Source organism: Marmota monax, unplaced genomic scaffold, assembly GCF_021218885.2.
Source record: "Marmota monax isolate L192 unplaced genomic scaffold, Marmota_monax_Labrador192_F-V1.1 WCK01_AAM20220418_F8-fsc00044, whole genome shotgun sequence".
NCBI lineage: Eukaryota > Metazoa > Chordata > Mammalia > Rodentia > Sciuridae > Marmota > Marmota monax.
The window spans coordinates 13,491,881-13,507,504 of record NW_026695198.1 but is presented as its reverse complement, the minus strand read 5'-3'; the positions used below and the strand labels follow the sequence as shown (position 1 = coordinate 13,507,504).

The 15,624-nt window shown below is 36.4% G+C and overlaps 1 protein-coding gene across 1 annotated transcript in view; it reads left to right on the top strand.

Moving 5' to 3' along the window:
* Positions 1 to 15,624, top strand: part of CUNH8orf34 (chromosome unknown C8orf34 homolog) — a 404,315-nt gene that overhangs the window by 306,303 nt on the left and 82,388 nt on the right. Inside the window, 1 exon segment of the mRNA XM_046428478.2 lies at positions 11,738 to 11,823. Coding sequence (XP_046284434.2) covers positions 11,738 to 11,823 — 86 coding nt within the window.

Genomic DNA, 15,624 nt, shown 5'->3' with positions numbered 1-15,624 from the left:
TTATTCTCCACAACAATGTACAACTTTTTTTTCTTTCTTTCTGATTCTTTTTGTGGTACTAGAGATTGAACCCAGGACCCCACACATGGAAGCACTCTCCCATTAAGCTACACCCCCAGCACCCCAGAAGGATTGCTGTGAATCTGATCCTGATTCACTTCTTCATGAAGGTTCCATTTTAGTAACAATATCTCAATATTTATGAAACTGCATATTACTACTATTAACATTCTATCAATTGCCATCTGTTGGCAAATAGATCCCCATTGACATCTCACCTCTATCTGGTACAAAGTAATATTACTAGTAATTTCAAAAATTTATCATACCTCTTAATTTATCATAATTTAATTTCAGATTTTCCTAGTCCTGTGAAATAGAAAAAGTGAAAAAAGGAAACTAAGGCTCTACCACTGTTATGGTTTAGATATTAGGTATCCCCAAGAAGTTCATGTATGAGACAATGCAAGAAAGTTTAAAGATGAAATGATTTGGTTATAAAAGTTTTAACATAATCATTGCATTAATCCCCTGATAGGGATTAACTGGGTGATAACTGAAGGCAGGTAGGGCATGGCTGAGGAGGTGGGTCCCTGGGGGTATGTCTTTGGGTTTTATATTTTGTCCTTATTGAGCAGAAGTCTCTCTCTCTGCTTACTGGTGCCATACCCCCCCAGCTCTTTCCCTTTACCACACACTCTCTGCCATGATGTTCTGCCTCACCCCAAGGAATGGATTTGAGTCTCTATGGACTGAAACCTCTGAAACATGAGGCCCAGATAAGCTTTTTCTTCTCTATAATTGTTCTTGTCAGATCTTTTGGTTACACTGTGAAAACCTGACTAAAACAACTCTAGAATGTCTAAGGCAACATGACCTGTTATTATTTCCAGTGGTACAGTGCATAAAAGTGAAAGTGTTGAATTTGATTTTAATTTTGAGAAAAAGAGAGGGATGGAGTGGGGGGGGCAGAGAGGGAGAGAGAGGGAGAGAGAGATTTAATAGGTACAAATAGGAAGCCAGCTATCTAACAGACTTCTAAAGAATATACAAAACAGAGAGGGGTGGCCTTCCATCATTACATATGTGAGGCAGCCCTCAGTTTCAGGGGGCTCTCTGGTTAAATGAAAGAGTGGGGTAAGGGAAGAAAGTAAGTTTTGGCAACTTTTCAAGAGTGTGTTGGCTCCACACACAAACCCATTTTTCAACTTGCTAGAAATCAGCACTTTACAGACTCCTCGCAGCTGCTGTTGAACTTGATGTCTGCTGACCAAGCACTTCTCTAACTTGGGCTAAGTCTGCAGCATCCTGAGCTCAAATAGAATCAGACTCTCAGATTGAATCATAGCATATTAGGGAATAAATTTAGTATCCATGGAAAGTCAATACCTAGCAAGTTACAGAAAGAGAAACACTACCATGCCTTGGTAGATTCTTCTCTGCTTTTGGAATTCACTCATGGTGTGGTGCTACTACTACAGCAAGAATGGATGGAAAGGTCTTTCTCCTTTTATGCCATAAAGAGGTGATGCCACAGAAGGGGTGGTGTCCGCCAGAGTATCAGCATCATCTGGAAACTTCTTAGAAACAAAAATGCTCAGTCTATACTCAAGACGTTCTGAATCAGAAATTCTGTGGGTGAAACCCAGCAATCTGTGTTTTTAGGTGTTCTCTTGGAGATTTCAAAGCATATCCGTTTTGAGAACCACTGGTCCACGGTGTCAGAAAAGGACCTTAGCTACCTACTTGCACTCTAGGAATGATGGAGACAAAAAGCACACCCACAGTTAGATAGATCCTTTCATGGATGTGAAATCTGGTTTAAAAATGAGTGTGAATGATTTTCCTGATGGACACATGCAGAGTCCAGTGTGCAGGGCTGTGTCTGTCTCTCACACATTCGGTGCTTGGCTGCTTTCTTCTGGTGTTTCCTTAGCTTCAGAGCAGCTGAGCAATTTGAACATAATCCTTTTCATGGCTGCCTCAGATCCAAGGAAGGTTGGAATATCCCCAGGGCTGTCCTTTGTGCATGTAGCCAAGGTATGTGAGCCAGTGGCCAAGATTCAGGCCAGATCTGCCTGGAATACCTGGTTTAGTAGTTCCCAGGTATGCTAAGAATTGATCCTGTTCCATACCTCATTTTGTGTACCTTATTTATATTGATATTTTTACATTTGAGTTGAGGTAAAGCAGAAGAGACCAACAACAAAACCTATCTATTCTCCATATGTATTTTCCTTAGATTTGATTTTAAGAATTCTTAAGCCTCTGCCAGGAAAATAATTAGCAGCTCAGATAAGAGGTCACTATGGCAACTACATGTCTGCCATCAGTATATATGAGAGAACTATAAATTTGATTAGAGAGTTACACATAGTTTGCAGGCCCATATCTCACTTTTAGGGTATAGGGAGTGAAAAGGAAAATTTAGCAGGAAAGAGCATGTTTTTTTATCTCTATGTCATTATCAATCATTATGTTTTAGAGGTTAATGCTCAGAGGTTCTTGTGGCTGAGGGAGTGAATTTAATAAGCAGTTTAAGAAGGCTCCAAGGTGAATGGGGATATTATTTTGTTCTGTTCTACACTCAGAAAAAAAGAGATGTTTCAGCTTGATGCATTTTTACTTATCCTTCTTTAAAACAATATCCAGAATCAAGCAAGAGTGCCTATAGAAGGATGCTGGAAGGAACATTTTTCAAGGAATATACCAAAATAAGGGGAATCTAGGTATGGCTGGCAGTTTTCTCTTGGTAGATAAGATCCTGGAGGTAGAGCTGTGTCTGGTGTACAGGAAATTCTGCCAAGGGATCATAGAGGGAGTGTCAAAGGGTCAGAGTGAAAGTAAGTATGCTGTATTCCAAAGGGTTGAACTTGAATGGTTAAGGATGGAAGAGCACAGCAGGAAAGAGTAGTTGGGTTTGGAAAAGAGAGTGGAAGGAAGAACATCCAGGTAATTCACTGAAGAATTGGGACTTGGGAAGCAGGGAGGTAAAGTTTCAAAGTGCAGCATATCCTTTCTAGGATAGGAAAGGAACTATTAAAATGACGAATGAATTCAGATAGAATTAGTTGTTCTGGGACCCACAACTATGAGTTAATATGCAAGACCCTAATGGGTAGAGGATATCAGACTTGGTCTCTGACTTCTGTAAGCTTGCAAATTCACTAGGAAGATCATGCAAATTCACATAGCTTTCATCCCAGATTATAGGCTCAGGACTGGAGGTAAAGTTTTTGCCTTCAAAGAATCTGAACAAATTTTTGAAACTGATGACAATTTTGATTTTTAAAGACTTCAAAAGTGAATGAATGATAGGTTTTGCACAATTCCCCTTAAATAAAATCTGGAGAAATATACTGGAATTCTAGGAAAATTAACATTTAGAAAGAGAAGCAACTCAATGACTTCAATCTTGAAAGAGGCTTTGTGAATGTAAAGCATACTTTAAAAGGGAAAGATGTTAATTTCCTAATGCTTTGAAGAAAATGTCTCAAAATGTCTTAGAACCCAAACTGTTTAATTTGATTGCCCTGATTTAATTGACATCTATCAGGATATACAATTAATTTGCAATGAAAGAAAATTATAATATTCCATTAACAGCAGAATTAAGAAGCAGTATATTCTGATGTTCATATTCTGATGTTCTTTGTAGAGATTTTGGAACCCAGAAGGGGCAAACCTTACCCCACAATTCCAGTCACTTCAGTCAGCATCTCCATCTCCATATCCAATAGCCTTTCCACACCTCTACCTACATGTCTAAAATGCATTCTGAATTTACCAACCCAAACTATAGCCCACTTAATCCCCACCAAATTTCTTTCAGTTTTCCTTATCTCAGTAGATGGCCACATGATCAGTTAAATTCCAAAAAGAAATTGGGGAGTTTTTTCTCCCATACCCCAAATCTAAATTAACTTATATATTGTTGGGTACAACTCTAGAATTTATCCAGAAATCAGCCTACTTCTTATCACTTCCCTTACTGCTACTCTGCACAAGCCATGATCATCTTACCAAGATTGGTGTGGTAAGCTTCCTAACTCATTCCATAGCTTTTGTTTGCCCCGCCCCCCCATAACTCAGTCTCTCCTTAACACAAGAAGTAGAATTATCCTCATTAAAGCAAAAATCTGATAACATCACCTCTGTTTCAAAACTATTCATTATCCCCCCCTTTTAAAAAATAATTTTCAGGGAAAAAGACTAGTATTTCATCATCAAATATCTAGATGATGTTGCTGCACACCTGACATGATGTAGCTTCAGTTATCTGACAACATATCCTTCTATTCACTCCCTTATTCATTCCACTCCAGCCATTGGCCTGCAAATAGTTTTTTTTTCCTATTTCCTCTTCCTGTAATGCTTTTTTCCAGATGTCTAGATCATGTTCTCCTTCACTTCAGGTTTTGACTCCTTCGAGGGAGGCCTTCCCTGAACACTCTCTATAAAATTGCACACTGTCTCCTCCAGACCCTCCCTAGATGCCTTTCCTGCTTTGCTTTTTCTCCCTTCAAAATCGAGCAGATTTCTTATCAACACCTAATCCTATGCATTTTACCTGTTTTTTCATCTATTCAGCTTTATAGCATAAGCTCTGTGAGCATAGGAATTTGTCATCCTTGTTCACTGCTCTGTCCCTGGCTCTTGGAACAGGGCTCACTCCAAGATTTTGCTCTTCTCTTGTGGATTTTTGTCAAAAAATTTTTCATGTGGCCTCTTAGATTTCACCAATCTAATGATGAATACTACTTTTTCTTTGCACAGTTTTTTTTTTATCATATTAGGCTTATAATCAAAAACTTTTAAAGCTCTATTATAGTCTAATTTCTCTTTTTTGTTTTGCAAGACCCCATCTGGACTCATCTCATCAATCTAGAGCTATTATTCCTTGCTCTCAACACACATCTCTCACTGAAGTTATTAGTCAATTTTTGTTATGGTTGGTGTTCTCTCTCTTCCCCTATTTTCTTCTTTTAAAACTTTTCCTCTGGGGTGGGGTTGTGGCTCAGTGGTAGCTCGCATGTGTAAGGCACTGGGTTCGATCCTCAGCACCATCAAAAAATAAATAAACAAAATAAAATTTTTCCTCCAGGAGGGCTTCTTTTTCCCACCTGAATCTAGTCTATTATTTTTCTGCTCTTTTCCTGGAACACCTTTCTCTTGTTCTCCACCTAATCTAATTTTAGGGTAATTTTGAAGCCCTGTTCAAGTGCTATCTAGTCCATTAAGGTTTCTCTAATTAATGCATCTTTGTTTTATCAGCTCCTCTGTGTTTCTATATAAGTTAATTTGGCATTTAGTTAATTATTAAATTATAAGATGCCAAAGAAACTTTTGATGAATATATACTCTTTATTTAGATGATGCTTTCTTCCAGAAAGTGTTCAGGCAAGATAAAAAGATATGTAATATTTAACATGATAACGTACAGAAAGATGACTGCTTTTGAATCTGGATTCTATATATCTTCTAGACCAATGTGAAAAGTATTTGCTTATTTGCATTTTCTATTGCTCATGACATGGATTGACACTAAATACCATGGATTTTTTAAAAGGGAGATGTATCTTTTTATTGGGTGTTTTTAGATGTTTTTTAAGTAGAAAAACAAAATGGCACAAATTACCTTGTCTGTTCTCCCACGGCTTACACTATTCAAAACTCCTTCAAAACTGATGTGACTTTTGGTAGTGAGTTTTTATTGGAATTTTGGACCGATACTTGGCAGTTCGTTAGCTGTGTTTTTAGTGTTCTTTTCTTTACAGAGCAAAAAAATGGGACCAATTTTTTTTTCATGTGTGTGTGTGTGTGGTGCTGGGGATTGAACCCAGAGCCTTAGGGCATGCAAGGCAAGCACTCTACCAACTGAGCTATATCCCCAGTCCTGGATCTTAAAGTATAAAAATTCTAACCACTTCTATGGCTACCCATGCATACCTTGAACAAGCTCTGACTTCTTTTCTCTTGATGCTGCATCTTCCTTAAATCTATTTCGTAAGACTCAGGAACTTTTCCAGCAATATTTATTTAGTAAAATTACATTGGTCATGCACATATGCCAGGTACTATGATAGACATAAGAATCCCTGTGAATAAAATTTTCATTGACTTATTTTACTATTAAGACTGAAATAGTATGAGATAAGTAAGGACTTATAAAAGTTGAGGGAGAATTTTCTAATACTTATAACAGCATTTCCTTTAGTTAAGTATCACTGGCCAGTATAAAATTAATTCTGATTCATTAATTTTAAACTCAAATACATTTGTTATCTTTATCAGCTTCATTTGTACCCCCTTCCAAATTCTTTACCCTACGTCTTGTTGACACCTATTTTGCACATGTCTCAAGTTGCGATAATAAGCTTTGTGCCAACCTTCAGCATCTCGCCTTATCCTAGAACTTAGATAATATTTCCTGCCCCAGGATAGCCAAGGGGAATCATTACGTATTCATGCATGTGCAACTCATAATTCAAGAATATCAATGCTGAAACACCATCCTTCACCATTCCTCAGGATTCCTCACAAATTTCTGTGGGAATGGGGAGCAGCCACCTGTACAGGGTTTGAGTCATTCTATCATTGTACTGGCTTTCCTCCTTTTATTTGTCACTCCCACATCACTCATTCCTGCCGCTGGATTGTACAGCCACTCAACATGTAAGCTTCTGGCTCATTCCCTGCATTATGATGAACCTGGCTAAAAACAGCCTCACCCTGAATATATGCAGGATAATTTTCATGAGCCATGAGCCTAATGGATGGCCTACACCTTACACAAGGAGAGGACCTCTTATCCTCTATGAATTGGAAAATTGTTGAATATGGGTCAAGGTGAAGATAAGGGAATATAATTGTAATTATACTACAGTATTCTTGGAAAATCCCCTGTACATAGGATGGGTCATACCTTTTCTTAATCTCCAAAGTGAAATAATCACTTTAAAATACCTTAGAAACCTCTTTTAGAGTTCACAGTGTACCCTGATAGTTCTAAGCTGTATGTCAAGGACATGCAACACATGAAAACCAGAATCCTTTCTTTCAGACACTCACAGCCTGTTGACAAACACAAACATCTAAATCAACAGTTAAAAATGCAGAAAAGTAAGAGTAAAGATTTGCAATCATGCTAAGACCTCCAGAAGAAAAACTTCTGTAAAGAGGAAAATTTAGAATGAAAAGCTGGGAATAACCACATAGTAAAAAAGAAGGAGGAGGTAAATGCTGCCAGAGATAATAGTATAATGACACAAAGAGTTAATAACAAAATATCTTCCAAAAAGTGAAAGTAGTTCGGGGTTTTTTGGAGTATAAAATCCCAATGGAATACCCAAGAAGATGGATCTGCAGACAACAGGTAGGGATTGTGCAATGAGAGGCTCAGATGTCTTGCTAAGGAAACCATAACTCATTCTGCAGGGGATGAGAAGCCAATGAAAATGGTAGTTCTAAAACCCCTTTGAGTCAAAGATTACTTTGAGAAAATGGTTAAAATGATTTCTCTCCAGAAAAGATCACAGACACCCAAAAGTCTTCATTCTATTTGTTGTGAATTATTTTGACTCCCTTAAAACCTATTCCTAGGCCTGGTAAGATTACTATGTTAAGGCCTCTTTCGCTAAAAGGTTTAAAGCATGAGAGAGTATTATGGTTGGATACATGTTTTGAACATTTTGGTAGTAATATGAAAATGGATTTTTGGAAGGCAAGTTTCTAAGTATGAGTATCTGTGATGCAACTACATGATAATGCAGTCAAATCAAGACAAGCCATCATATCATAGCATTAGTAAAAAAGAAGTGATGAATGTTAAGTGATAACTTGAGGAAGCACTATTAGCAAGACTGAAATGGATTAGCAATGTCCAGAGAAAGGTGAGGTGATAATGGAGAATAGGTTTGCTTTTGTACATATTGATTTTGAGGAATTTAAAGCATCCAAGTAAAATTTCCTGCAAGAATTTGGGTACATCAATCTTGAGCTGTGGGTTCAAAGAAAGAAGGGCCTTTAAAGGAGACTGAGGAGAGATATTTGTAGAATCACTCAGTTAGATAGGAGTGAGAGAGGCACCCAGAAAATAAGCAGTGATAACCTCAAGAATGAGTAGGTGTTCACACAAGTTTAAATAAAGATGAGGTCTAGAAAGTTTCTATTGAATGCCGCCATTAAGATGTCAGGTGTAAGCAGTTTTCCCAGAGTGGTTGAGGCATGAACCAAATTAAAACAGGTTGAGGAGGAAATGAAAACTGTGGAAGTAAAGGAATTGGTTGAAGAATATTTTAGAAGTTTAGCTCTAAGAAGAATGTGCAAGAAAAGGCAGCAATAGCTAGATGTTTTAGATAAGTATAGAAGCAATTCATTTGTTTGTGTGTGTGTTTGTGTGTGTACAAGACTAAAAGAGAAGTGAGCTTGTTTATATACCATGGGAAATGGGAATGCAGGTGAACAGAATGAGTAATGGTGGGGGGTTAAACAGACTGAGGACCAAGAGGGTCATGACACAACAGGATCTAAGCCATGAGCCTAATGGATGGCCTACACCTTACACAAGGAAAGGGCCTCTTACCCTCCGTGAATTGGAAAATTGTTGAATATGGGTGAAGGTGAAGATAATTATGAGACTGGAATTCGAGGGAAAGTTGAAGGCCCTTTTTTTCTGATTATGGAACTTTTCTGAGTGACATCGAAGAATGGTGATATTTTTGAAAAGACCTTGAAAAGATTGAAGGAAAGATAATCAAGAAATCTAAGTTTAAAGCTGAAACTCTTGGTTTGTACTCACCAATCTTAGAGGGTCATGATTTCCTTTGGTGTTGCTCAGCTACATACAAGTAGGGAAATGGTAGATTACTACAGAGTTGAGGGTCTACTTGGGCAGAAATGGCCCAAGGACAGAGTGCAAGGGAGTTGGGAAGAAAGTGAGGGTCTAGGTAGCTAGTGGGGATGGAAGGGAATCAGGAGAAAACTGGATACCCAGGGAGAAATGAAGGGAAATAAGTCTGTAGCTATTGAAGAGAAAGTGTCATAGAGAGTGAGAATGTGAAAGAACTCAAAGGAACTAAGTTTATTTTCAGAAATAAAATAAACTTATAATTTATTTATTTCTTTGTTGTGGAACTGTTCCAGTTGTCTGTCCTTGGGTTAGGGAAGGTGAAGAGAAGGGTAGATCTCCACATGAGCTATGGGTTTAGCAATGGGTTTAGCAAGGAGCTAAAGTTTAGCAAGAAAAGGAGCTATGGGTTTAGCAAGAAAATCTACACAAACACCAGAACATTCAGGATAATAGTGTGAGCCTGAGCAAAGTTTTTACAGACAAAGAGAAGAAAGGGTAATAAACACAATCCTGCTTTATCTGAGGTTGAGGGATTAGGCATCCTTTTTTGGAGGGGGAAAACTATATATATAATTTTTCTTGAGGTACTGGGTATTGAATCTATGTCCCCTTGCATGCTAAGCATGTGTTCTACTACAGAGTTACAACTCAACCCCAGTACTGGGATATTCTAGGAGGAGAAAAGAGTTTCGGGATGAGAAAGAGGAGCAGGAAGCATCCTTTGTAGGGGTTGAAAAATATAAAAGTGTTTGCTTAATGTGGAGGAGTGGTTTTATTTAAAGGATGGTAGAATGTGGAGGAGTGGTTTTAGAAAGTGAAGAGAAAATGTCTTGTGATAAAAAAAAATTTAAAACAAAAACAATTTAACTTTTTAAAAACTGTATTTCCTGGACTTGTCCATGCTACCCTTGTTTGCATACCACCTATTATCAACTTCTACCAGAAGTAATGCTGTGTGCAGTACAGTTTGGGGAACATTGGAAGAGCAAGGATTACAGTGTTCTGTAATCAGATTGCTGCCAAGTCATGGTAAACGCAGTTCTTGAGATATCTGGAGGGCAATGTTTGGACAACGATGAGCTGGCTTCAAGGCCACCCAATTTGTTGGGTTTTTGTTCATGGCCATTTGTCTTTTCAACTCAGATAGATTGAGAGTGCTTTGAAATCAGGGATAGTTATAATTTCTTTGCATCTCTATAATATTGGGCTCGTTCCTGAGCATGTCAATAAATGCTAAATAAATATTTTGTTCTACTGATGAGTGTGCAATGAGTCAAAAAGTTATGGCATAGTTTTTAATGTCTTGCTTCTTTCTGTCTTTCTTGGGGATTTATTTTCCCTTTAGGTTTTGAACGTAATGTTAAATACCCAGATATATTGGAGTTCTTGTGAATAATTAATAATAATTATTACTTCCACCTTTTAACAAGTCATGTACCTATATACTTTCTTTGATAATTTTGATAGGATGGTCCTGGACAAAGAGATTTAAGAAAAGAACATTTGATATTATTGATTATTGAAGTAGGTTTTCTAATTACTGGAAGAACATAAATAAATAGTATAGGGAAGGTTTGAGAACTATGTAGCTAATTCATGTACTTAAAAGTGGTATTTTTTCACAGTAAAATTTGAAAAACTAATTAAGGTATAATATACATACACAGCTAACCAAAATATGTTACAATTATCAGGAAATTGCCCTTGAGAATACTTTAATTACCTTATGCAAGACAGTAAATTTGGCTTTATGTATATAAAATAAAATGTAGTGTAAGTGTAATTCATACTGCTATGCACAGAATTTAATATCATGAAAATAAAAAAGAAAGTATAATTTACAATATTTATAATTACAAAAAAGTTAAATAGGGAAAGATATGCATATTTGCTTCCATTTGCAAAAGTCCACGGCAAATTGTTATTTTTTTATGGTATAAAAAAGTAAAGATATAAAATGGCTGAAAGTTATAGCTTTTGAGTCCAGTATAGTTGTAAATTATACTTCTGTTTTAATGAACTTTAATATTATATTTTATTCATTTACTAATGTTTTCCTATGAAAGACGTTTGTCATTAGCAAAGTACAAGAAAAAGTAAGGACACTGTTAGAAACTTCCAGTCTGAGCCTTTTGTTATACTGTCCTCCAACATCACCAGAACTGTGTTTATTTAGGACAGAGTTGCAAAACATGTTGCTGAGCTCCACCTTCCTTTGATAATGGAGTTTTAGAACATGATACTAATCAAGAGTTCAACCAGACATTGCCAGTCCACATTTCTCTCTTTAGAGATGTGGATACAGAGGAGTTCAGAATACATTGCCACAAAATTACCTACACAATCTTCCTCTCCTGAGGAAGACCCAGTGTCTATGAGAACCCTAGGCAGTCACTCATATCAGAAATCTTCATTCCCATTGCTGAGACTGGTCTTGACCCACAGGCCTGATATCTCAGGTTGGTTGATTTGGAGATCTGTGTTGACAAACCTTTGTGTAGTCATGAAAGCCCTACTGGACCCAGTAGTTAGGTAAGCACATTGGATTAAACTTTTGTTTTTCGTCTACTCAACCTCCCTTTGTAGTTTCAGGGAAAACATTTGCTTATAAATGTTTCTCTGTTCAGCCACAGAAGTGAAGTGGATTGAACCTAGATCCAACTTGCCAATTATATAAGAGGAAAGATAAAAAAAATCATTTCTTTAAAGCCTACAAAACCAAAACACTAAATTAAGATGGCTTGAATGAACTTTTATTTCTACTTTGAAGATTGAAGTCTAGATTTTTGGGTCTAGACGTTCACAGTCTTAATCCCCAGAGTGTGTGGTTTATATTTTACAATTTAATATTATTAGAGGTTTCAATCACCATTTTTAATTATTTAGGCTTCAAGGAGACAATCTGGCTGAAAGGACTGAAGAGACGTTACAATTGCTTCATTCTCCAGATGAAATAATCCCAGATTCATTGGGTAAGTTTTGAATTCTACAATATTTATTGTAGCTTTAGTGGCATGTAATGATTAGAAGAAAGAAGGAAGGAAGGAAGGAAGGAAGGGAGGGAGGGAGGGAGGGAAAGAAAAGAAAAGAAAAGAAAAGAAAAGATTTTCCCCTGCGCCAAATCTCAGCCCTGTGGATCACCTGTCCACCACCAGCACAGTCCTTTGAGCTGTGTATCAGAAGTTAAGGGCAGAGGACAAATAGAAGCAGGAAATGTGTGTTCTGAGGAACAACAAGGAGTTGTTGGTTACTCCCCAAATTGTCACCAATTCTAACTTGTGTTAGAACTCTACTTTTCCTGCTGGCTCTATAGAAAATAGAACTCATTATCTGCCCCTTGACTTATCTCCTACTCCCGTTCTCACACCATCCATCCGATATTCAGTCTTCTTGGGGAGAATGTCAGTATCAGACCTGAAAATATCATATGCTTTCTCTCTCAGTTCTGTGTTAAATTAGTGTTCAATTATGTCAATGTCACTTTGGAATTTCCTTCCTGAGCCAGGCTCCTCTCCACTTTTCCGGATAGTGGCTGGTGTACATTTTCCTTCTCTTTCTTCACCTAGTGTAGAAACCTTCTTTGCCCTCCTTGAACTATCTCATCCCTCCTTGATTCATTTACTTTCTAAAAATAAAGCTGCTTAGTCTGCACTCATTTTACATAGAACAGAATTCAAACTCTATACTTTAGCATATGAAGTTAATGTCAGAGCATTTCAAAATGTTTGCTGAATAAGTGAATAAGTACATGTACTACTGCTCCAATGCCATCTAAGACACATCACCTCTTCCTTAGCCATTGTTCTAGAAAGACAGTATGTCCAGTAAAGATAGAAGAGAAACTATAGAATATTTCCTTATACCTGGATAGAGAAAGGTATTTTAAATAAGACATAAGAATTTTAAATCTTAAAATATATAACAAAACAATAGTACGATGTACATTTTAAAACAATAGAAGAAAGGATTTTGGATGTTTTCACCATTAAAAAATGATGAATTAAGAGACAGTTATGTTTAACCTGTTTCAACATGACATATTGTATGCATGTATTGAAATACCCTTGGCATTCCATTAATATGTATAATTTTTATGCTTTTATTTATCAGTAACAAGTATATTTAATTTAAATAAAAAATGAGCTAAATATTTTTAAAACAGAAGAAAATAAAAAATTTAACTATGAAAATTAAGAACTGCTGTTCATCAAAAGATGCCAGAAGAAAAGCCATAAAATGGGAAGATATATTTGCAATGTGTTTGTCATTGACCAAAGATTAATATTCAGAATATGAAGAACACCCACAATTTAATAATAAAGATCAACAAATCCATATAAAAATAAGCAACAGACATAAAAAGACATTTCACAGAAGAGAAAATACAAATGGCCAATGAACATATGAAATATACATCACTACCCTACTAAGCAGGGAAATTAAGATCATGTTGAGATATTGTTTTATAACCATTTTTGGCATTGGTTAAGAAAGTTGGTAAAACCAAGTACTGGTGAATACAGAGCTGAGAGGAAAACAATATATCCCAGATGGAGTATAAACAGTTTTGAAAATGTTTTTCCATTATCTTAAAATCTTGAGCATTCATAAAAGCTAAAACCCAGAAGCTCTATTTCTAGAAAAATATCTTAGAGAATCAAGCCCTGACCCATGAACAAGTCTCATTGGTATGTTCTTCCCTCTCTGCCTGTTCTGATTCTGTGCTCTAAGGTTATCCTAAGTGTCCCTGATGTCTTGCCCACACCATTTTTTTTACCCCCTCAGGCCTAACCATCTTTTAATTGCTTCATATGTATTTGTTGTTCTCACATGCTTATTGAGGATTTTTTTGTGTACCCCAGCATTCCCAATATAAAACTAATATGAGACCCTTTTCTTATAATATGTTGAGATAACTCTCTATGAGGCATAGTGAGGTCCTGCCCTGAATCCAATTTTGAAGACTCTTGTGTCCAAATTGCAAGTCTGTGAAACAGATTCACATTGAGTGAAGAACAGATTCTTTGTGATGGAAATACACCAAGGTAAATTGCTTAAAAAAAAAAAAAACTAATATGAGACAGATCCTGGTTAACAATTTGACCACTAATTGTTTAAATTCTATAAAAACCACTCTAAGTGATCAATCTATATAGATCTATATATCCTTTAGCAACTATATACACATAATCATTGAGCTCTGTAGGGACTTAAATATCTGGAGATATTAAGTAATACAGATAATAACATGTTTTTATTTTTGTAAATATTTTTCTTTCTTTCTTTTTTTTTCAGAACTGGGAATTGAATTCAGGGCCTTGCACATGTTAGCAAGTGCTCATTTTAGGAAGCTTGAGCTTTACTTCCATCCCTTTTTAAATTTTGAGACAAGATTTCACTAAGTTGCTTTGTCTGACCTCAAATTTATGATCTTCCTGCTTCAGCCTCTCTAGCAGCTGGGATTACAGATGTGGGCCATTGTGCTGACCAGTAATAGGTTTGTGTTTAAGCCTACTTGAATGCAGTGGAAAAAAAATCAAACATTAAATTTAAGCTCCTTTCTTGAAATGCTAAACTCCTACATTCTCTGCACTCAAATATTAGTATACCCGATGAACACATGCCAAAATAAAAGTTCCTGTTTTAGTGTACATCCTTTTGAAAATTCCTTTAGTCAAATACTAAATCCCATAGTTGAATATTATTGGATTAGCCAAAAGTTGTCATGTGACTTTTATATCAACTGTGCATCCACCTTGAACCTGCTCAATGTGTGTAAGTATTTTTATGAAAAAATGTAATTTGTGCACAAAACACCTTGTGACACAAGCAGAAATAATAAAAATATGACAGGAAATAATGGAATGAAACTCAACATTGTGATAAACTTTATAGATTTCTTCTATGTTCCTATTAGTATGCTCAGTCAACGGAGACAAAATTTCTAGTCCAAATGCTAATAGAGATTGTTAGTTTTTGAGAAAAGTTTTCTCTGCATCAGTTTCTCCTCTCCATGTCTTATTTTGTTCTTCTCTTAAATCAGGGGTGAAAATCAACTCTGCAATATTTGACAAATTTAGTGACTAACTTTCCATCAACTTCTATGTGACTTAAAATAACTCTAATAATTAACCCCCTCTATTTTGAAAATCATGAGTTCTTATAAGATGAATTGCTCTGGAATAGCAAAATTGTTTACACATTTGAATGCACCAATTTTTGTTAATAAGCAACAACTTCAGAACTCTTAAGGAAAAATGTTCACCCCCTAAGCATTATAAATAAAAGGTTTCATGGTGGGTGTGGTGGTGCATGGTTGTAGTCACAGTGATTCAGGAGGCCAAGGCAGGAGGATCCCAAGTCTGAGGCCTACCTAAGCAATTAGTGACAGCCTGCCTCCATGACTTAGTGAGATCCTGTCTCAAAATAAGAAATATAGGACTGATGGTATAGCTCAGTGGTTAAGTACTTCTGGGTTCAATCCCCAGTACCATTCATTCACTCAATCAATTAAATAAAATGCTTTATTTTCATGATGTCTATTTGCCTTAACTTGCTTGTTAGATTGGTATCCTATCATAAGATTTGGTCTATATGGCAGAACTCATTTAACTTAATAGCTTCTGATAGGGTCACATTTGTAAATTCTCAAATATTCTGGCAGCTCTTCACAGTTATCCCTTTCCCCTAAGTTCAATGTCCTTTACCCAGATCATACCAGCTACAGCATGAAACAGGAAGAATTCAACCCAAACAAGAATAGAGTGTAAGAC